Source organism: Bufo gargarizans, chromosome 9, assembly GCF_014858855.1.
Source record: "Bufo gargarizans isolate SCDJY-AF-19 chromosome 9, ASM1485885v1, whole genome shotgun sequence".
NCBI classification, from domain to species: domain Eukaryota; kingdom Metazoa; phylum Chordata; class Amphibia; order Anura; family Bufonidae; genus Bufo; species Bufo gargarizans.
Window position 1 is genome coordinate 4237259 of NC_058088.1, and position 24433 is coordinate 4261691.

Here is a 24433-nt window from a genome sequence, read left to right on the forward strand (position 1 = left end):
TTGTGTCAAAAAATAAAATCTCACATGAACTCACCATACCCCTCACGGAATCCAAATGAGTAAAATTTTTTAGACATTTATATTCCAGACTTCTTCTCACGCTTTAGGGCCCCTAAAATGCCAGGGCAGTATAAATACCCCACATGTGACCCCATTTCGGAAAGAAGACACCCCAAGGTATTTGCTGAGGGGCATATTGAGTCCATGAAAGATTGAAATTTTTGTCCTAAGTTAGCGGAAAGTGAGACTTTGTGAAAAAAAAACAAAAAAAATCAATTTCCGCTAACTTATGCAAAAAAAAAAAAATTCTATGAACTCGCCATGCCCCTCATTGAATACCTTGGGGTGTCTTCTTTCCAAAGTGGGGTCACATGTGGGGTATTTATACTGCCCTGGCTTTTTAGGGGCCCGAAAGTGTGAGAAGAAGTCTGGGATCCAAATGTCTAAAAATGCCCTCCTAAAAGGAATTTGGGCACCTTTGCGCATCTAGGCTGCAAAAAAGTGTCACACATCTGGTATCGCCGTACTCAGGAGAAGTTGGGCAATGTGTTTTGGGGTGTCATTTTACATATACCCATGCTGGGTGAGAAAAATATCTTGGTCAAATGCCAACTTTGTATAAAAAAATGGGAAAAGTTATCTTTTGCCAAGATATTTCTCTCACCCAGCATGGTTATATGTAAAATGACACCCCAAAACACATTCCCCAACTTCTCCTGAGTACGGCGATACCAGATGTGTGACACTTTTTTGCAGCCAAGGTGGGCAAAGGGGCACATATTCCAAAGTGCACCTTTCGGATTTCGCAGGCCATTTTTTACACATTTTGATTGCAAAGTTCTTCTCACACATTTGGGCCCCTAAATTGCCAGGGCAGTATAACTACCCCACAAGTGACCCCATTTTGGAAAGAAGACACCCCAAGGTATTCCGTGAGGGGCACGGCGAGTTCCGAGAATTTTTTATTTTTTGTCACAAGTTAGCGGAAAATGATGATTTTTCTTTTTTTTTCTTTTTTCCTTACAAAGTCTCATATTCCACTAACTTGCGACAAAAAATAAAAAATTCTAGGAACTCACCATGCCCCTCACGGAATACCTTGGGGTGTCTTCTTTCCAAAATGGGGTCACTTGTGGGGTAGTTATACTGCCCTGGCAATTTAGGGGCCCAAATGTGTGAGAAGAACTTTGCAATCAAAATGTGTAAAAAATGGCCTGCGAAATCCGAAAGGTGCACTTTGGAATATGTGCCCCTTTGCCCACCTTGGCTGCAAAAAAGTGTCACACATGTGGTATCGCCGTACTCAGGAGAAGTTGGGGGATGTGTTTTGGGGTGTCATTTTACATATACCCATGCTGGGTGAGAAAAATATCTTGGTCAAATGCCAACTTTGTATAAAAAAATTGGAAAAGTTGTCTTTTGCCAAGATATTTCTCTCACCCAGCATGGGTATATGTAAAATGACACCCCAAAACACATTCCCCAACTTCTCCTGAGTACGGCGATACCAGATGTGTCACACTTTTTTGCAGCCTAGGTGGGCAAAGGGGCACATATTCCAAAGTGCACCTTTCGGATTTCACAGGCCATTTTTTACACATTTTGATTGCAAGGTACTTCTCACACATTTGGGCCCCTAAATTGCCAGGGCAGTATAACTACGCCACAAGTGACCCCATTTTGGAAAGAAGACACCCCAAGGTATTCCGTGAGGGCCATGGCGAGTTCCTAGAATTTTTTATTTTTTGTCGCAAGTTAGTGGAATATGAGACTTTGTAAGAAAAAAAAAATATTTAAATAAAATCATCATTTTCCGCTAACTTGTGACAAAAAATAAAAAGTTCTATGAACTCACTATGCCCATCAGTGAATACCTTAGGGTGTCTACTTTCCGAAATGGGGTCATTTGTGGGGTTTTACTACTGTTTGGGCATTGTAGAACCTCAGGAATCGTGACAGGTGCTCAGAAAGTCAGAGCTGCTTCAAAAAGCGGAAATTCACATTTTTGTACCATAGTTTGTAAACGCTATAACTTTTACCCAAACCATTTTTTTTTGCCCAAACATTTTTTTTTTATCAAAGACATGTAGAACAATAAATTTAGCAAAAAATGTATATATGGATGTCGTTTTTTTTGCAAAATTTTACAGCTGAAAGTGAAAAATGTCATTTTTTTGCAAAAAAATAGTTAAATTTCGATTAATAACAAAAAAAGTAAAAATGTCAGCAGCAATGAAATACCACCAAATGAAAGCTCTATTAGTGAGAAGAAAAGGAGGTAAAATTCATTTGGGTGGTAAGTTGCATGACCGAGCGATAAACGGTGAAAGTAGTGTAGTGCAGAAGTGTAAAAAGTGGCCTGGTCATTAAGGGTGTTTTAGCTAGCGGGGTTGAAGTGGTTAAGAAGAACTGAAACTGCAATATATGTCAGGAAATTAGGAGAGATCCTAGAAGCATCTACTCAGAAGCTTTAAAGAAGACACAAGTTATCTGAGACCCAGATTAAGGCCTCTTGCACACGAACGATGTGTGCCCATGGCCGTATTGCGGCCCGTACGGATGCTGACCCATTCACTTGAATGGGTCTGCAATCACAGAGATGCGGAACGGAAGCACGGATCGGAACCCCGTGGAATCACTACGGAGTGCTTCCATGGTGTTTCTGTCCGTGCCTCCGCACCGCAAAAAAATAGAACTTGTTTTTCGGTGCGGACGTATCGCGGACCCATGCAAGTTGAATGGGTCTCGATCCTTCCCGGCCGCCGCACAGACGTTGCCCGTGCATTAGGGACCACAAATTGCGATCCCCAATGTACGACGTTCGTGTGCAAGAGACCTAATGCTGATAAATCTGTTCTGAGACATATGTCCTGTAGACGCAGGATACGTGTGGGACTTTGCTGCTTGCTGCAGGGCGTGGGGCTGAGGAGCACATTTTGATAAGGAAGTCACATACGAACCACAAAGAAGTTACCCAGAGTTGTTTCTTCTAAAAACTAGGAGCCAATAATATTAACTACTTCAGCTCTGGAACGTCCTCCCTCGATGTGGCAGATGAACATCTTTCATGCACACCTACATACACACATAAGAGTTGGCTGCAGCTGTGAAAATTATTGAACTGAAGGGGTTGTCCAGGGTTAGGAAAACATGGCTGCGTTCCTACAGAAAGAGCGTTCCTTCTTCTACGTTTTGTGGTTGGTATTGCAGCTCAGTTCCAATGAAGTGAAATGGACAGAGCTGCAATACCACGCACGGCTCTGGTCCTCAACGCTGCCTCCACTGTGTCCATGTTCCAGTCCACACACCTGGCTTATGGACATGGTCACATGTTCCACTGCAGCCAATGATTGGCTTCAGCACTGACATGCCCACAAGCAGCACATCATCGCTGAAGCCCGTCATTGGCTACAGGTAAGCATGAGATTATGTCCATGCTAAACCGGGTGTGGGGACCGAAACATGGACACAGTGGAGGACCAGAGCAGCAGTAAGTATGAATCTTCAGCTTAGAGAGGCAGGCTGCAGGCACAGGATAAAATGTCCTTATTCCCAGAGAACCACTTAAGTAGACCAGCTGTGTATGGATACTTAGGGGGTCATTTATCAAATTGGTGTAAAGTACAACTGGCATAGTTGCCCATAGCAACCAATTAGATTCCTCTTTTCATTTTCCAAAGGAGCTGTCCAAAATGAAAGGTGGAATCTGATTGGCTGCTATGGGCAACTAAACCAGTTCTACTTTACACCAGTTTCATAAACCACCCCCTTAGTGGCTATGCTCAAAGGGAAAATAAATATGGAAAGAGGAATCTCCCGGCGAACAGAAGGTGGCACTAGCGAGACGGTTCTCTGGAAGACACCTCTTTCCGACTTTTCCCTAGTCACCTGAGCTCCCACAATGCACTGCTCGCTCATAATAGGAAAAACTATAAGGGAGATTGATCAAAACTGGTGTAAGGTAGAACTGGTTTAGTTGCCCATAGCAACCAATCAGATTCCACCTTTCATCTTTCAGAGCTCCTTTGGAAAATGAAAGGTGGAATCTGATTGGCTGCTATGGGCAACTGAGCCAGTTTTTCTTTACACCAGTTTTGATAAAACTTTAGCTTATTAAATAGAGAAGAAAATAGCACGCAACTCAAAATGAGTATCACATACATAAAGCAATTCTTATACAGCATCCTATGTAGATTTTAATCACAAAGTACTGACAAATATTATATATACTGTATGCCAAGTGTTCCTTCAGGATTCTTTGTTGTATAATAAAGCAGCTGTGTGATATTAGAGAAACCTACTTTCTTCCAGAAACAGCGCCACTCTTGTCTGTAGGCTGTGCTTGGCATTGCAGCTCAGGCCTAATTACTTGAGTGGCGCTGAGCTGCAATACCAGACATAACCTTTGGACAGGAGCGGTGCTGTTTCCAGAAGAAAGGCAGACATGCTTTTTCTAATCTCGTGCAACTCCTTTGAATAGGATATGTCCTTAAAGGGGGTGGTCTGACAAAAAAAAAATAAACTAAAGGGCTTATGTCATGAAAAATTAAAATCAGACATCATAAAGTACACGACAATCTCTTTCTAACAAAACTAAAACCAGCCCTGTACCTCACATGGGTCCAGCGATCTCCACATTCAATTCTCCAATGGCTCTGCTAGATTATCTTCAGCCTGGAAGCTCAGGAGCATGACATTTCTGATGAAACTTCCTATCACAGCCAAGGAGGGGGGTGTCCTCTCTGCTGCAGCTTGCTATTACAGCTCAGGGGGCTTGTCCTTTCTGCTGCAGCTCTCTCCCTGTAACTGCCACAGTTTCTAACAGAAAATATGGCTGGTGACAGGTGAAGATTTAAACCGAGCATGTGCGACCAGCTCAGTGAGATGGACAAAAAATAAGAAAAAGAACAAACAGCAGGTGGCGCTATACAGATAAATTGTATTGAATTGCTCAGTGGCTATACTACATTTTTAACCCTTCAACACCCGTCTTTAAACATGGCGCCCGCTCCTGAGCGTTGCGGGCACTACACCCGGGGCTCATGTCCGCAACCGGCAGTAATGCCGATCACGGACATTTAACCCCTCAGATGCCGTGGTCAATCTTGACCACGGCATCTGAGCACGGTGAAAACCGAAAGTGTGCGCTTTCGGTTATGCTCCGGCTTCCCCGTGTGGCGATCGGAGGAGCCGGAGCTTGTGTGCAGCAGCCCCTGCCTTTGTGAATGACAGGAGGCTGCTGCATAGTATTTCCTATGGAGCCCTTGTCTGTAATAGGGCTCCATAGGAAAGTAGTAAAATCATCATAGATTCCAATGCAAGTGCATTGGAGTCTATGATAATAGCAATCAGATGATTGATTGTTATACTTCCCTTTGGGAACTATAAAAATGTGTAAAAATAAATAAATAAATAAAATAAAAAAAATTCAAATCATCCCCCTTTTCCCAAACAAAAAAAAAAGAAAAGAAATACACATCATAGGTGTCGCAATGTGCGAAAATGCCTATAGTATAAAAACAGAAAAATATATTCCCCATACGGCAAACAGCAAAACGATGATCAAAAACTCATACACGTCCCAGAATGGTATCAATGAAAAGTTCAGATCGCCCCCGCAAAAAATGAGCCCCCCATACAGCGCCGTACATTTAAGTACAAAAAAGTTATAGGGGTCAAAATATGGCAGCAAAAATGTAAAACAGATTTTTTTCCCACTTTTAAATAATTTTGTCACTATCGATACGCAAGAAAAACTATACATATAAGGTATCGCCGGATTCGTACTGACCTGTAGAATAAAAGTAACTTGCCAGTTTTATTGCACATAGAACTTCGTAAATAAAAAACCCGTAAAAATGTGGTGGAATTGCTTTTTTTTGCAATTTCACCCCATTTGGAATTTTTTACTATGATACTGTGCGCATCGGTACGCCCGCGGGGCTATTGTCCTGCACTCTTATGATCATATGTCTCGGAGGGCATACAGCCGTGTGCATGAGCCCTTAAGTATAGGAACCTAGGTGTGTAGAATTTTTTATTTTATTTTTTAAAGTCACTCAGCTTATGAAATCCCTGCAATTACAGTGATGACATGTTGTTCCCATTCACATGACCACTGCAGCCAAGCAATGGCCTTAGTGGTTATTTGGCACATCACTTCAGAGGCTCTGCAGTCATATACCGTTCTGTCCATGTGACTGCTGCCACCAGTGATTGCCTGCAGCGGCCATGCGAATGGAAATGGTATGTAAACACCTCCCCGGACTGGAAACTGCAGAGACGACGAGAGCCATGGCACTGGAACAGTGAGCGACTCTGTTTGTATTTGTTTTATTTACTCCCCTCCCTGCCTCTACGTAATAGCACTTTTTACTTGGACGACTTCTTTAAACATTATCTGTCACCAACCCACTATTCAAAAACATTATCAAAAAACTGAAAACAGCCTGACCTTTATAGACACGGCCTCAGACATTCTGTTTACCATGGAGTGAACCACAAGACAGCGGTCAATAAACAGCTACACAATGTGGGTAGGTGGGCGAGTGTATATAAATGTGAAAGAAAAAGAGAAGAACAATACATATTTTTATGCAACTTCACTTTTGAGATTTGACACAAAATGTTGGCTTTGTTGCTCAATTCTACCTAAAATACAAGGGAATACAGCAAGTGACCGAGGGGTCACTTAAGGCTAGGGGTCAGGGGGGTAACAACCATAGGGGCAGACCAGGCGACTGCTATGGGCCCCAGGGCAAGAGGTGGCCCAGTGAAAGTTGGGATCATCAAGGCAGTGGAAAAAGGGCCCGAGTCATTGAAGAGGGTTTAGGCGGAAACCCTTCTGTCCTGTGTGGGGAGCCTGGTATGATCCTTGCTATGGGGCCCTTACTTCTCTATGTACGCCACTGCTAGGGGTACATTTATTGTAATGATAGTCTATGATGTTGCACTGCGACATACTGCGACGTGATGTCACAGAACAGGGTTAATAAACACAGTGATGTCACTGTACAGGGATAATAAACACAGTGATGTCACAGCACAGGGATAATAAACACAGTGATGTCTAGTGGCGTCGCTAGAGGGGGGCGAGGGGGGGCAATTGCCCCCCCTATGTTGTCCCTTGCCCCCCCGGGTGCCCCCCCGCTGATTCCCCAGAGTGAATACTAATGAGCGCTTCCATTATGGAAGCGCTCATTAGTACCGAAGGACCAGGAAGTGGTGAACGCTCTGTACTCACCACTTCCTGGTCCTCGGCTGTCGGCTGTGCAGGGCTGCGCACAGCGTAAGGTCGCTCTGTGACCTCACGCTGTGCGCGCCAGTTTAGAGCACAGTCGACTGAGGAGAAAATGGCAGGCGGCGTCCGTCCAGGAGCAGGAGAGGTAAGTGTTTTTATTTTTTATTTTATAGAAAATGTGGCTGCTGGGGGCATTATGGGGGCTAATTGGAGGCATATGGGGCATTTGGAGGCATATGGGGGCTAATTGGAGGCATATTTGGGGGCTAATTGGAGGCATATGGGGGCATTTGGAGGCATATGGGGGCTAATTGGTGGCATATTTGGGGGATAATTGGAGGCATATTTGGGGCTAATTGGAGGCATATTTGGGGCTAATAGGAGGCATATGGGGCTAATAGGAGGCATATGGGGCTAATAGGAGGCATATGGGGGCTAATATGAGGCATAATGGGGCTAATAGGAGGCATATGGGGGCTAATAGGAGGCATATGGGGGCTAATAGGAGGCATATGGGGGCTAATAGGAGGCATATGGGGGCTAATTGGAGGCATATGGGGGCTAATTGGAGGCATATGGGGCTAATTGGAGGCATATGGGGCTAATAGGAGGCATATGGGGCTAATATGAGGCATATGGGGGCTAATAGGAGGCATATGGGGGCTAATAGGAGGCATATGAGGCTAATATGAGGCATATGGGGGCTAATAGGAGGCATATGGGGGCTAATAGGAGGCATATGGGGGCTAATAGGAGGCATATGGGGGCTAATAGGAGGCATATGGGGGCTAATTGGAGGCATATGGGGGCTAATTGGAGGCATATGGGGCTAATTGGAGGCATATGGGGCTAATAGGAGGCATATGGGGCTAATAGGAGGCATATGGGGCTAATAGGAGGCATATGGGGCTAATAGGAGGCATATGGGGCTAATATGAGGCATATGGGGGCTAATAGGAGGCATATGGGGGCTAATAGGAGGCATATGGGGGCTAATAGGAGGCATATGGGGGCAAATAGGAGGCATATGGGGGCTAATAGGAGGCATATGGGGGCTAATTGGAGGCATAATGGGGCTAATAGGAGGCATAATGGGGCTAATAGGAGGCATATGGGGGCTAATAGGAGGCATATGGGGGCTAATAGGAGGCATATGGGGGCTAATTGGAGGCATATGGGGCTAATAGGAGGCATATGGGGCTAATAGGAGGCATATGGGGGCTAATTGGAGGCATATGGGGGCTAATTGGAGGCATATGGGGGCTAATTGGAGGCATATGGGGGCTAATTGGAGGCATATGGGGGCTAATTGGAGGCATATGGGGGCTAATTGGAGGCATATGGGGGCTAATTGGAGGCATATGGGGGCTAATAGGAGGCATATGGGGGCTAATAGGAGGCATATGGGGCTAATAAGAGGCATAATGGGGCTAATAAGAGGCATAATGGGGGCTAATGAGGCATAAGGGCTGATATGGGGGCTAATGAGGCATAAGGGCTGATATGGGGGCTAATGAGGCATAAGGGCTGATATGGGGGCTAATGAGGCATAAGGGCTGATATGGGGGCTAATGAGGCATAAGGGCTGATATGGGGGCTGATATGAGAGGCATAATGAGGGCTAATGAGAGGCATAATGTGTCATCCACAGATGCCCCCATAACAGTGTGTCTTCCACAGATCCACCATAACAGTGCGCCTGTGCACTGACGAGAGACAGAAAGAAGGGGAAAGAATCCGTGGAAGCAAGCAGAGGACGGCACTGCAGACGACTGAATAGCTTCTTTTGTAAGTAAATTGCTTTATTATAACTGTATCCCTGCATATCGCAATTCTCTCGTATTTTGTAATCTTATTGATATATACTTATTTTGTTTGTGCCCCCCCATTTTTGACTGTGGTATCTTTGTGCCCCCCCTATATATTGTTCCTAGAGTCGCCACTGGTGATGTCACAGTACAGAGATAATACACACAGTGATGTCACAGAACAGGGATAATATACACAGTGATGTCACAGTACAGAGATAATAAACACAGTGATGTCACAGCACAGGGATAATAAACACAGTGATGTCACAGTACAGGGATAATATACACAGTGATGTCACAGTACAGAGATAATAAACACAGTGATGTCACAGTACAGGGATAATATACACAGTGATGTCACAGTACAGGGATAATAAACACAGTGATGTCACAGTACAGAGATAATAAGCACAGTGATGTCACAGTACAGGATAATAATCACAGTGATGTCACAGTACAGGGATAATAAACACAGTGATGTCACAGTACAGGGATAATAATCACAGTGATGTCACAGTACAGGGATAATAAACACAGTGATGTCACAGTACAGGGATAATAAACACAGTGACGTCACAGTACAGAGATAATAAACACAGTGATGTCACAGTACAGGGATAATAAACACAGTGATGTCACAGTACAGGGATAATAAACACAGTGATGTCACTGTACAGAGATAATAAACACAGTGATGTCACTGTACAGAGATAATAAACACAGTGATGTCACAGTACAGGGATAATAAACACAGTGATGTCACAGTACAGAGATAATAAACACAGTGATGTCACTGTACAGAGATAATAAACACAGTGATGTCACAGTACAGAGATAATAAACACAGTGATGTCACAGTACAGAGATAATACACACAGTGATGTCACAGTACAGAGATAATAAACACAGTGATGTCACAGTACAGGGATAATAAACACAGTGATGTCACAGCACAGGGATAATAAACACAGTGATGTCACAGTACAGAGATAATACACACAGTGATGTCACAGAACAGGGATAATATACACAGTGATGTCACAGTACAGAGATAATAAACACAGTGATGTCACAGCACAGGGATAATAAACACAGTGATGTCACAGTACAGGGATAATATACACAGTGATGTCACAGTACAGGGATAATATACACAGTGATGTCACAGTACAGGGATAATAAACACAGTGATGTCACAGTACAGAGATAATAAGCACAGTGATGTCACAGTACAGGATAATAATCACAGTGATGTCACAGTACAGGGATAATAAACACAGTGATGTCACAGTACAGGGATAATAAACACAGTGATGTCACAGTACAGGGATAATAAACACAGTGACGTCACAGTACAGAGATAATAAACACAGTGATGTCACAGTACAGGGATAATAAACACAGTGATGTCACAGTACAGGGATAATAAACACAGTGATGTCACTGTACAGAGATAATAAACACAGTGATGTCACAGTACAGAGATAATAAACACAGTGATGTCACAGTACAGGGATAATAATCACAGTGATGTCACAGTACAGGGATAATAAACACAGTGATGTCACAGTACAGGGATAATAAACACAGTGACGTCACAGTACAGAGATAATAAACACAGTGATGTCACAGTACAGAGATAATAAACACAGTGATGTCACTGTACAGAGATAATAAACACAGTGATGTCACAGTACAGAGATAATAAACACAGTGATGTCACAGTGCAGGAATAATAAGCACAGTGATGTCACAGTACAGAGATAATAAGCACAGTGATGTCACAGTACAGGGATAATAATCAGTGATATCGCAGTACAGAGAACAGATTTCCATATACTGTATACCGTAATACCATGATTGTCTTCAGAACTTACCAGACTCCTCCTTGACAATTTTCACTGCAGCCAGCTCCCCGCTCACCTTGTTTCTTGTCTACAAAAGAAAAAAAAAAAACTGTGAGCAATTCAGTCATGAAACAGATCTTAGAACATTTTACAAGTGAGCATTGGACTCCTAGATCTGCAGGTCAAGTTTTGTATGGATATTGTCTTTACACCCGCTGCACCTCTAGGGATATCCCTGTGTAACGAGCCCATTCTAGACCTGGGCTATGCACAGTGAAGAGGGGCGTACCTTTGTTCCACTGGGGCACACCCTGGTGAAAGGCCTCCTGCTCGATGGAAGGTGGGATGCCCTTGCTGTTAAGGTTGTGAGGTGCAGGGAAGTCTTTCAACAGTTTTAATAATCTCCTGGGTGAATAAACACAATTACCTCCATGTGCCATATCCAGATATAATTTCTACATCCAGCTATGCTTCACTCCTTTCCAGCCTAGTGGTACAACATTCTCCAAAAATAGGTTTCTACAATGCCCACTGTGGGGTGTAGACTTTGACAGCCTGGCAATCTCTCTCTTATTGTATGACTAGGGACCCAAGGCCTTTAAACCTAGCCAATGAGCTATGGAATCCAGTATCCATAATACGTGTATTACCTCCACAGCCTGCGTTCTTCACCCCCTCCAATGTGGCTGCTAAACCTTCTGTATATATAGTAAATTCTCAGCTGTACTCTGTCTGGAAGGTTTTCTGGAGTCTTTCTCTCTTGGGTCCCAGTACTTGTCTGCATATGTTCACATGAGCTCCTCACATCCATCTTTCTCTCAGACCAACTCGCAGGACGGACCCAAGCCCAAAGGCTTGGCAACTAGGAACTTGGAGATATGGAGATATACACATCTAGAAGCATTCCTAGGGAAGCATCTGAGGTGACACTTGGAGTATCTGAGGCTACATAGGGTCAACACAACGTATCTACCGCTTTTCTGTCCCATCTCGTTTTTAAAGACAATGGAATGGTATCTGGGGTGCACCCTTTTCCATTGAAAAATATGATTTATGAAACCATATGCTAATAAAAGGTCTAACAGGAGAGTGTCCTTTCTGTGCAGCTCTCTCCCTATTACAGCTCAGAGGATGTGTCCTTTCTGCTGCAGCTCTTTCTCTATCACAGCTCAGGGGGTGTGTCCTTTCTGCTGCAGCTCTCTCCCTATCACAGCTCAGGGGGGGTGTCCTTTCTGCTGCAGCCATCTCCATATCACAGCTCAGGGGGTGTGTCCTTTCTGCTTCAGCCTTCGCCCTATCACAGCTCAGGGGGGTGTCCTTTCTGCTGCAGCTCTCTCCCTATCACAGCTCAGGGTGTGTGTCCTTTCTGCTGCAGCTCTCTCCCTGTAACTGTCACAACTTCTAAACAGTAGACATGGCTGGTGGCAATTAAAGGAAGGAAATGAGCATATGCGACCACTTCAGTAGGTGGACATGCACATTAATATACAGATAAAACACCATACAAAGGAAGGAGAAAGCATATCTCACAACTGGAGCATTTTTTGTAACAAAGTAAATGACAAAAATAAAACATTTTACATGCTGAATTATATTAAAATAACATTTAATGATGACACAACCCCTTTAATGTTACACACAGATTGTATTTCATCCAGAATTAGCAAAGCATGGCTGCTTTTTTCCAAAATACAGCACCCCATCGGTCCACAGGTTGTGTGTGGTAATGCATTTCAGCCCCATTCATTGCAATAAAGTTGAGCTGCAATACCAGACACAACTCGTGCACAGGCGTGGTGCAGTCTGGGAGAGAGCAGCCATGTGTTTCTAATTCTGGACATCCCCTTTAAGCCCTTCCTGACCCTGCAATTTTCCATTTTTGGGGTTTTCGCTTTTTACTCCCTGCCTTTCAGGAGCCATAACTTCAATATCATTTTGTATGAATGCCTTTTTGATCACCTTGTACTGAGCTTGGTTCTGGTGCTGTATTTATGTAATGAGCTTAGTTCTGGGACTCAACATATGACCAGTGCTTGGTTCTGGTGCTGTATTTATGTAATTAACTTGGTTCTGGGGACATAGTTATGTAATGAGCTTAGTTCTGGGGCTCGAAATATGTCCAATGCTTGATTCTGGTGCCATAAATATGTACTGAGCTTGGTTCTGACGCCATATTTATGTAATTAGCTAAGTTTTAGTGCTCAACATATGTCCAGTGCTTAGTTCTGGGGCTGTATTTATGTAATGAGCTTGGCTATGGTGCCATACTTATTATGTAATGAGCTTGATACTTGGACTCAACATATATACAGCACCAGAACCAAGCACTGGTCATATGTTGAGCCCCAGAACCAAGCTCATTACATAAATATGGCGTCAGAACCAAGCTCATTACATAAATACAGTACCAGAACCAAGCACTGGTCATATGTAATGAGCTTGGTATGGCACCTTTATTACAGTATCTTACTGCACATGCAGGGTATCCTCTCCATTCATTGTTATGGGACTTCTGAAAATAGCTAAGCCAGGGTTCTTCTATTTTTAAGAGTCCCTAGGAGCGAAAATGCAAAGGTGGCCGCACATGTGTGGCTTCCACTCCATTCACTTGGGGCCCCCATTCTTCAGAACTAGGTGGGACGTGCAACTATCAGACATTTATGGCATATCCTATTGATGTCCCAGATAGGACAACCTCTTTAAAGGGAGTCTGTCACCAGATTGTGACCTTATAGACCGCTTACATAGCGCTCTAGCATAGCAGTCTCTGATTCTAATGGTACCTTTGATGTTTTCTTGTGAAATTCTCCCAAGGCAAAAACGGACTTTTATTCATATGTAAATTAGGGCTCGCAAGTGCCCAGGGGCGGCGTTCACCTCGTTGGTGCCCAGGCTGTTCTGCCTCTTTTCGTCATATCCCCGCCCCAGCCTCTTCCTCTGCATCCTCCTCTGCAGCAAGATCCCGCGCCTGCGCTCTCCATTGCTTGGCCGGTGCATGCGCAGTAGCTACTGCGATGCCGTGCCCACAATGGGCATCGCAGTGCACATGCCCCCGCAAAGCTATGGATAGCGCAGGCGCTGGATCTCACTGCAGAGAAGGAGGACGCAAAGGAAGAGCGGGGCGAGCCCTAATTTACATATGAATAAAAGTTTTTGCTTTGGGGGAACTTCACAAGAAAACATCAAAGCTACCATTAGAATCATAGACTGCTATGCTAGAGCGCTATGTAAGCGGTCTATAAGGTCACAATCTGGTGACAGACTCCCTTTAAGCATTAGCTGTGCATTCTTTTCTCCATAAAATAAAAGTTACATTTTTAATTTGATGCTACTTATTTAGTATAGTCAGTACCCTATAATGGTGGCCAAGATGTGTAACTGGTGGTGACCAAAAAGACTTCTCACACACGGCAACATGTACCCTAAGGCCTGCCTGGACCTATACATTGTGTCCTAAGATGTTACAATTCATTACAAATGAGACATGCTGAGTATAACAATACAGAGAGAAATACTGGGACATAGGCGGTGAAAACCACACAGATGCATAGACGCTGTACACCCACAATCTATATACTGACATTCTGCTAGAGTTATTAGAGGATCTGCCAGAGTTATGTAGAGGCGCAGGCCCCTCCATAACTTCAGCATATCCAGCGCCAGTTCTAAATGTAAGAGTTACATTTAGACCATTTTCTACGCTCAAAAACGGCCCATCTCCTTCACCGCCCACAACACGCCCCCTTTGCACCGCAAACTGCGCCAGAAATACGCCTAATTTAGGAGTATTTCTGTTTGATAAATGACCTGGCCTCATAATCCACATAAAGTTTAAACACTTTATAAAGACAGTACATTGCTTTATTTATCTTGGACTGATCTTGAGCTCCAGTCTGTGATTTACTCCAGAGCTGCATTCACAATTCTGCTCTTTGTTACTGAAAAATGACAACTAACTTGTCGTCAATAGCTTAGGCCAAGTTCACACTTCAGTTATTTGATCAGTTATTTCTATGAGTTATTGTGAGCCAAAACCAGGTGCGGGTCAAAAACACAGAACTTTTCATTATACCTTATCTCTGTGTAGCCTCCACTCCTGGTTTTGTCTCACTAAAAATGATGTAAATAACTGATCAAATAACTGATGTGTGAACAAGGCCTTAGCCAAGGTAAGAGGGGCCTCACCTCTAGATCACATAACTCCAAAGCACCAAGTATGAAGAAGACGTAAAAGAATGCAAATCACAAGAGTAACACAGTATGCAGACACTGAGCCAGATAGGAATGCTGGTAGATTTCTGCTCTGAAGCCTGCAGAGTTGTGAATACAGCTCTAAGGTATAATACAGGTTGTAAATCACATACAATATAAGTCACTCAATGTATGTACAAAGTTACTCAACCATTGATGTAGATGGCAAAGACTTGTGTCCGGAGTCTATACCGCGCCATACACTGTCCCTATGTGTCATGTTCTAGTGTAGGTACAACCGACCCCTGGAACATCTCACAATGAAGAATACGCCAGAATACACCAAAGCAAGCATACACAGAGAAATAACAGTGAGTAGGAAACTGGATCAGCAGGTAAGGAACCAGTGGCAAGAAACACCACTGGACCAAGTGCACTGGTTTTACTCGGGGCCAAACCCAGAGAGCAGAAACCCAGTGAGCTCCGTTCTTCACAGAGCCCCAGATGGCAGGGATGAACTTAGCCAAAGTTCACTGGTTGCACCTCCAGGATGGTCCCGATGCACTTGGCCACTTACCTGCAGAGACTGCTGGAGCAAGCACCAGCAGTCCACACAAACAATGACTGGAACCCGAACACCACACAGGACACAGTATTGACAACACACACTGGAACCAGCGCACCAGTAACTGCCTGGACCCCCATGCGGAACGGATGCATGGCGGTCTCAGGCAGAGCTGCTCACAGACTCAATGTCCTCCCTCCGGAGAACCCAGGAGCCCGCTGAGCGAAGGTGCAGACAGGGGAATGTCTAGACTCCATGGAGGACGATAAAAGGCAGTAACAGACCAGAGACGGAATGGAACAACAACTTAGACATGGCACATACATGAAAATGTCTGGACTCCATGCAAGACGACTCATGGCAGTCACAGACCAAACACTAAACCGGAACATAGAACCCAAACCAGACATAGAACTAGGAAAGGCAAGTGACCTTGATGTCTTACTAGATAGCCACAAAGACTGGGCAGAAAGAAACCCAGGTAAGGGTCGGAGAACAACTAACTCCCTGGCTAACAGCAACAGGATTAAATGGCACCTAGAGACCACACCCAGACCAAGACCTTAACCCCCACAAGAACCAGACAAGGAAAGGAACAAGCATACAAGGAGCAGTGCACTCACAGGCCACCAAAACTACACATCGCCCCTGGCAACCAGCATACACGGCATTAACCGCAGCCAGTACGCCACAGCACAAAAGTGAGCAACATGGAACCCGTGTCACAGTGAACCACACTGAGACAGTGACACTACCTCCCCCTTCAATCCCTCCCAAATCTTCACAGGGATACTAGGTGGAACACCCAAAACCAAGGGCAAAACAAAAAGTGTCAGTTCACACAAGTCACAGAAAGCTGCCGCCGGCACGCCCCAAACAACAACCGGGTAACAGGCAGCCGGCCTACACAACAACCAGGGGTGACAGAACCGAACACTGCATGCATACTCAGACCCTGTTCACACACAAGGCTGCAGCCAGCAAACACCACAGCCAGTACACAAAGTGCATGCAGCCAGCCAGAACGGCACAAATGAGACGGGAGCCACCGAGAAATAGACCAGGTGGAGACACAAACGCAGACAACAGGTCACACACCCCAACCAGCACGCAGCCCCAAGCAACCGACATACACAGGAGAAAGCCTGCAGCCAGTACGCAAGGGGGTATGCAGCCAGCCAACATGGCAACCACTGTCACAGTGAACCGCACTGTAACACTATGGCTCCTCGCTACAGAGTCATAGTCACTCCGTGTGCCACCACCTGGTGCTTCCCTAGGAATTCTTCTAGGGTTGTATATATCTGCATATTATGGCAGCCAGTAGAACATGACCTCCTCTTGGATTCTGACGACTTGGTACCTTATGGGCTCCAGAGACTTGTATGTAGCCCTGTGCATGTAAACTGTAAAATGGTGATCAAATGTGGACATATAAACCTCCACTATAAAATCTGACAATGCATACAACATTTGGTCAAAGGGGTTGTCCCCCGAAAAAAAAAATTATACAGTTTTAAAACCAGCACCAAGATGTGATTACTTTTGTAATTGCATGCAGTAAAAATAATTAGCATAGCCACTTAGTTATTTAACAAAATATATCGGTATAGCGCCACCTGCTGTTTATTTGTTTTTCTTATTTCTCTCTCCTGCTCACTGAGATGGTCGCACATGCTCAGTTCCATCCTTCAGCTGCTTCCTGAGCTGTGATAGGGAGAACTGAGACACGTCCCCTGAGCTGCAGCAGACAGGACACCCCCCTTTATCTGCCCTCTTGATATAAATCTAGCAGAGCAATAAATGGGGAGATCTCTGGATCCATGTGAGGTACAGGGCCTGTTCTGGCTTTGTTAGAAAGAGGTTGTCACTGTATGATTTTCACATTACATTAATCATGGGATAACCCCTTTAACTTTTAGTCAACTGCTTAGCAGAAATAGAAGAGTTTTCAATCCGTGTAGGGCAGCCCTCCAGCTGTTGCAAAACTACAACTCCCAGCATGCCCTAATAGCTGTAGGCTGTCCAGGCATGCTGAGAGTTGTAGTTTTGCAACATCAGGAGGGATGCGGATTGGCCATAGACCCTACAAGGAAATTTCCCAGTGGGCTGATGCCCAGGGGGCCACTCAACCCCTCTTAATGGCCGCAGGCCAGGTACATAATGATCTGATGCTCAATGGCGACAGGTGCGCTCCTGAACTCATGATGGTGATACAGTTGAATACTGTGGTTGGGGTGGAAGTATTTTGTGCTGCCCTGTGGTATTTGGTTCAGTATTCTGTGTTGTACTACGGTATTGCAGGCCCTGCCTACTCGTTTTAGCCCGTTTCCTGTCCATTTGGACTCGCCTACAACATGGGCCCACTTTTAGTTTTTTTTCCAGGGCCCCTTTAGGTTCCCAATTTGACCCTGAGGGTAACCTTTTGATCTGATGTCAGGTTGATCTTCTTGGGCCAAGCAGTAGCTGCTTGCTGGGGCTACAGAAGGGATCAGTATAAGGCTACATGCACACGACCGTATGTGTTTTGCGGTCCGCAAATTGTGGATCCGCAAAAAAAACTGATGACGTTCCGTATGGCATCCGTTTTTTTTGCGGATCTATTGTAATAATGCCTATCCTTTTCCGCAAACTAGAACAAAATAGGACATGCACTATTTTTTTTGCGGAGCAATGGAACGGACATACTGATGCGGACAGCACACGATGTGCTGTCCGCGTTTTTTGCGGACCCATTGAAACGAATGGGTCCGCATCCTATCCGCTGAAAAAAACGGATCGGACACGGATACAAAATACGGTCCTGTGCATGAGGATTATGGACATTATAAAGAATTTCCTACAGCGAAACCTCTACTTTGAGAAGATCACTCCTTCCAAACCAGACTTTCCATGACAGATTATAACCCCCCTTGCAGCTCAGAGGGTTTTCATTGTACATGAATAATAGGTGTCTTAGTTATTGATATTTCCGTTATTTGTCACATTCATAGCACGAAAACAACAACTAACCACAACCCTGTAATTATGAGCGGTGGGGACCCTGGGAGATACGAGATGCAACAGTGTGACAATCAGCACTGGGTTATTTCCCAAAAACTCAACGGCTTATTTTTTTTCCCCGGTTCCTGCCCATATAGTGTAGCCCTACTAATTACGGAGCTATTCTTGAACTACTAGTATTAAAAATACGGGGCTAAAACTGCATCGAGCTGCAAATGTGGAACCTGAATGGTTATGGTGAAGAGATGCTAATGAATGGATTTGTCTCATCGGCAGGACGTCTTCACCTGTAGATGAAGAAGTTCCCACCTGCAATTGCCCGTCTGCACCCCTGCTCCAATTAGCAGAGCAGAGGCAGGAACTCTGCTTTGGGGCAGCGACAGCGCAGGCGCCACTACCTGGGAGTGTAGAGGTGTCTGCGCAGTTGCTGCTCCGCAACCGAAGCAGAGCTCCTGCCTCCGCTCTGCTAATTGGAGCAGCGGTGCAGACAGGATATTGTCAGAGCTAGGATAAATGTCCGGCCCTGTCAATCTAGTGGCAGGCGGACACTTCTTCACCTGGAGGGACGCCCTGCTGATGAGACAAATCGATTCGCTCATTTCTAGTAGGGTGCAAACATAAAGACCAAAAATGAAACTATGTCTAAGTCTAACCTTTTGACTTTCACAAAACCACCCTTTTCGGTTTCACCATCCATTAATTAGGCCAGCAATATATTTTACGTTGCTTAAAGGGTTTGTTCCATGATTAATGTAAAAATGAAAATCAGACATCATATAGTACATGACAATCTAGAAGCACCCCTGGACCTCACTTATATCCAGAGTTATTTCATTGCTCCAATTGCTCTCCTAGATTTTCTTTAGGCTGGCAGCCGAGGGGGAGTGTCCTTTCTGCTGCAGCTCTCTCTCTCTCCATCACAGCTCAGGGGGCAGCTCTCTCCCTATCACAGATCAGGTGGGGGTGTCCTTTCTGCTGCAGCTCTCTCCTTATCATAGCTTCTAAGTAGATCTGGATATTGGCAGTTGTAGGATCCAACTAAGCATGTGTGACCACCTCAGCGATGTTACTGAGGTGGACAAAGAAATAAGGGAAAGAACAAACAGCAGGTGGTGCTATACAGATACATTCTATTGAATTGCTCAATGGCTATGCTAAAGTTTGAATTACATGCAATCACAAAAGTATTCAGATCCAGGGGCTGGTTTGAAATGTAGAATATTCCAATTATAATAAGGATAAAACCTTTAGAGAAGTGGCCTATATATATATATTCTTCTCTAGTCCTAACGATCACAAGAGGCAGTAAAGAAGGAAAGTCATCTAATGGGCTTAATTTCATAAAAAAAATCGATAAAATTGTCCCATGAAGACATCAGTGCTGGGATTAACTCCTGAACAACCAGACGTCCTCATCACTGGACCACCAGGGCTCAAGAGCCACCCATGGAATTACCACTGCCCACCAGGTATCAGGCAATGGTAGTGGCAATAACAGACAAAGGCCCGACGTGGACTATTCAACAGACCTACGTCTTTAGCGTACCCTTAAAAAACTTCATTGATACCTTAGGGTACGTTCACACTTGCGGCAGAGTGATCCAGCAAGAAGTTCCGTCGCCGGAACTGCCTGCTGGATCCGTCAAAACGTATGCAAACTGATGGCATTTGTAAGACGGATCAGGATCCTGATCCGTCTTACCAACGCATTGAAATGCCGGATCCGTCTTTCTGGTGTCATCTGGAAAAACTGATCCGGCATTGCGGTATTTTGAATGCCGGATCCGGCACTAATACATTTCTATGGAAAAAAATGCCAGATCCGGCATTCAGGCAAGTGTTAATAAGTTTTTTTGGGCCGAGAAAAAACTGCAGCATGGTGCGGTATTATCTCCGTCCCAAACAGTCAAAAAGACTGAACTGAAGACATCCTGATGCATCCGGAATGGAATGCTCTCCAATCAGAATGCATGGGGATAATCCTGATCAGTTCTATTCCGGTATAGAGCCCCTAGGACGGAACTCAGCACCGGAAAAGAAAACCGCTAGTGTGAAAGTACCCTAAGAATCCTCTGCAAAATAACACATATGACTAGATACAGAAGCAAGACATGGCACCTTCAGGTCCTGTATCAAAAACTTAATGTCTGATGCCCACAGACTGGCTGGTAGAACATGACTGGCAAAGGAATAAAGTGGGAAGTAGAGAATGGGTGGGACTTGGGACACAAGGGATGGAGCTTGACCAACTACACCAGGAGAGGACCTGTGGGAATAATGTAGTCACCGACGTGTCACACAGAACTTTCTAGGTCAATATTACAAGTGAGCAGGTTCGGTAGCTCTTGGCGCTGTTTAACCACCTAACTGTTTTGTCCGAGTCCAGCTTGGGCAGTGAGAAAAGTACTTAAAGGGGTTCTCCGGGAATTAGGAGAAATAAAATGGCCGCCGTCCTATTAGCACACAAAACCTGTCCTAATCACACAAGAGGACAAGGTACTTCACAACACTGAGCTAAAGAGCTGCTTCATCCTCCTCTCTGCTCTACTTGTCATGGATTATGATCCTGAAAACAGCTGATAAGATCTTCAGCTGAATCTCTGTAGGAAAGGAGTTCAGGAAGAGACAGCTGAAGTACTGAGAGGATGGACAGGACAGACTGTGGTAATGGAGACTGCATACAAGGACTGCTGCTCATTATCTACATCCCCACCTCCTCTCTGTACTTCATGTCTCCTCATGAACTCCATTCCCACAGAGATTCATCTGAAGATCTTATCATCTGTATTGAGAATTATAATCCCTGACAAGTAAGAGAGGAAGATGGTGCAGCTCTTTAACTTGTCCTCCTGTGTGATTAGGACAGGTTTTGTGTGTACTAGTAGGATGGCGGCCATTTTATTTTTTCTAATGATTGCTCCCTGGACAAAACGAGCCATTATAACTAATGAAAGGTATTTAGTGATATATTTATAATGAAGTAATATTTAAGTATTTTCATTTTCCCGTCAGTCTGGAGGAGATAAAAATAGTAAAAATATATAGAATATATAGAAGTGTGGCATTATCATCATTGTACTGACCTAGATAATAAAATTATATTATTTTTCACCACACAGTGAACGCTGTAAAAAAATTAAATTCCCCCTAAAAATAAAATTATAAAAGTTATTTAATACACTATATATATCCTAAAATGGTTCCTAAAAAACCTACAACTAATCCCGCAAACTAAAAAAAATATTTAGAAGAAACAATTAAAAAGTTATGATTGCTAGAACACAAAAGGGGAAAATATTATTGGTCCTTAAGGCTAAAATTAATGAAGTCACTAAGGGGTTAAAAATGCAATAGTGTCCCCTGAGTTGTGTGCAAAACAAGATTTACTGCAGACACACATAAAAAATCTACAAAAAAAGTGAAATTTTTGGGAGGGTTTTCCCAATTTTATGTGACTAATAGGGTACTTTCAGGGGGCGGAGCCTAGCGGCACATGGAGTAGGACGCACGTCGCACCAGCTCCGGCAAGGATCCTGACTTTTATACTCACAGCGGTGGCGATTCATGCTGCAATTGACAGGAGAAGCGGGGGACACACTCCAGAAGCGGTCCGGTTCAGAGTTTGAAGATCATGCCGGCGAAAAGGGGTAAACCGCCGATCCGCCAGGAGAAGGAGAGCCGCTTTCAAGATGGCGCCGATGAGGAGGACTGGCCTGACCTGCGGTCGGCGGTGAGTCAGGGAGCTGCAGCGCGGCTGGAGCGCTTTGCCCATAAGTCACAACAGTCCCCCAGCCATGACTGGGGTGAAAGAGATGACACCCTGACACCATCGGATGAGGGCATAGGGGAGCAAGATGGCCCCTGTGCTGATGATCAGCAACCCCTCGGCCAGCACGAGGGGGGGGGGGCGAGCAATAGCTTATGCAGCACCGAAAAAGGTCTGCCAGTGATCACTGCTTCTGAGACTACTTTAAAAGATGTTATGGCAGCAATTGCTAACTGCAATGTCACCCTCCAATCTATGAACATAAATATTGGAAGCCTAAAAGCTGATATATCCATTATTCGTCATGACCTGCATAAGGTGGCTGAACGCACCTCAGAGGTAGAGAGGAGGGTCTCGGACCTGGAAGATGGGGCTGCTACCTTACAGAAAGAGAGCCGGGCTGCGTCAAAGGACATAGCGGCGCTTTATGCAAAAACCGACGATCTTGAAAACCGCTCTCGCCGCAATAATATTCGGCTGGTGGGAATACCAGAGAAGTCAGAAGGCCCAGATACTACTGAATTCATAAAAAGGCTTGCGGATAAATTCAGAGATAGAGGACTCTCTGCACTATACGCGGTTGAACGAGCGCATCGGGTCCCCACCAGACCCCTGCCACCAGGGCGCCCACCACGCCCAATACTTGCTAAAATCCTGCACTATCGCGACAGGGACACTATACTGAGGGCTGCGAGGTCTCACCCTGATTTGAAAATCAATGGGGTACAGGTGTCTCTGTTCCCGGACTATTCGTCAGATGTACAAAAGAAGAGGGCTCGCTTTGTGGATATTAAAAGGAGGTTGAGGGACTTGCAAGTCCAATATTCCATGATGTTCCCAGCCAGGTTCAGGGTGGTGGCGTTTGGATCCGCTGTGTTCTTTGAAGATTCGGATGCTGCGGTCAAGTGGCTGGATCAAAATGAGCGTCGCCTTAGGATCCCATCGACTGACACCTGAGACTATTGGACATGCTTGATCTTGGATGGAGTTTCGATGTCCCCTGGACTGTCTACTCACCGTTGTGGACATTTCACTTTTGTCTTTAGCCGGTTGCTGGAGACACTTTGTGGGTAGAGCATACGCCCTTGGTTGCTCCCCACTTTCTCACTGTGCCTGCGGATGGTATCGTGTTGGATGCTGTGCTGCTCCAGGCGCTGTTGGGCCAGGTTCACACTGTTGGCCCCAGGTTCACTAGCAAATCTAGTTATGCTACTTATGTTTCTTGTGAGGGTAGGGATGGTTGGTTGGATTGGGGGGGGGGAGGTTCATTGAGGGATAATACTGTCAATTGTGCCAATGATAGCAATTCTAAGATGTTGAAACGTACAGTCCTTCTTCACCTAGATGGGGGAAATGGGGAAGAGATGGGAGAATGTACTCTGGTGATTAACATTGCTTTTCCTTGCAGCTGCTGGGATGTGGAGATGTGTGTGGTCCTAACCTACTTTTATTTTTGTATGCACTCTTATGGGATCTGTTACAAGAATACTTAGCTGGAATGTGAGGGGAATGGCGGATGCTACGAAGAGACACGGTCTGTTTCGTTACTTATCTAGATATCAGCCAGCAATAATATGCTTGCAAGAAACGCATATGACCAGTCTGTACATGTTTTACATAAGCCGTGGTTGGGTTATTCGGCGCACTCCGTCTTCTCCTCACATTCCAGGGGGGTTAGTATCCTGGTCCATAAAAATATTAAATTTGAATGCATTAGGGTATGTGTGGATGAGGAGGGAAGGTTTATAGGGGTACATTGTGTGGTCCAAGGGTTGAGAATGGTGTTGGCGACGATCTATATACCCCCACCATTTTCCTCGGTGCCTTTAAGAAATCTTATGGAGTTTATGGCAGAGTTTTCTGAGCTTCCAATGCTAATAGTGGGAGATTTTAATAATGTGCTCGACAGCTCGCTTGATAGATGCCAGGTCACATCTAGTGATAGTAGTACGGGTGAAACTCCGTTTGCGAGACTACTGAGGGAAGTAGGACTGACGGACATATGGAGGG

At 44.8% G+C, this 24433-nt stretch overlaps 1 protein-coding gene across 1 annotated transcript in view; it reads right to left on the reverse strand.

The window, feature by feature from the left end:
- Window positions 1-24433, reverse strand: part of MAP4K1 (mitogen-activated protein kinase kinase kinase kinase 1) — an 87116-nt gene that overhangs the window by 36760 nt on the left and 25923 nt on the right. The window contains exon 2 of the mRNA XM_044306231.1: window positions 10929-10986. Coding sequence (XP_044162166.1) covers window positions 10929-10986 — 58 coding nt within the window. The remainder of the gene's footprint in view (window positions 1-10928; window positions 10987-24433) is intronic.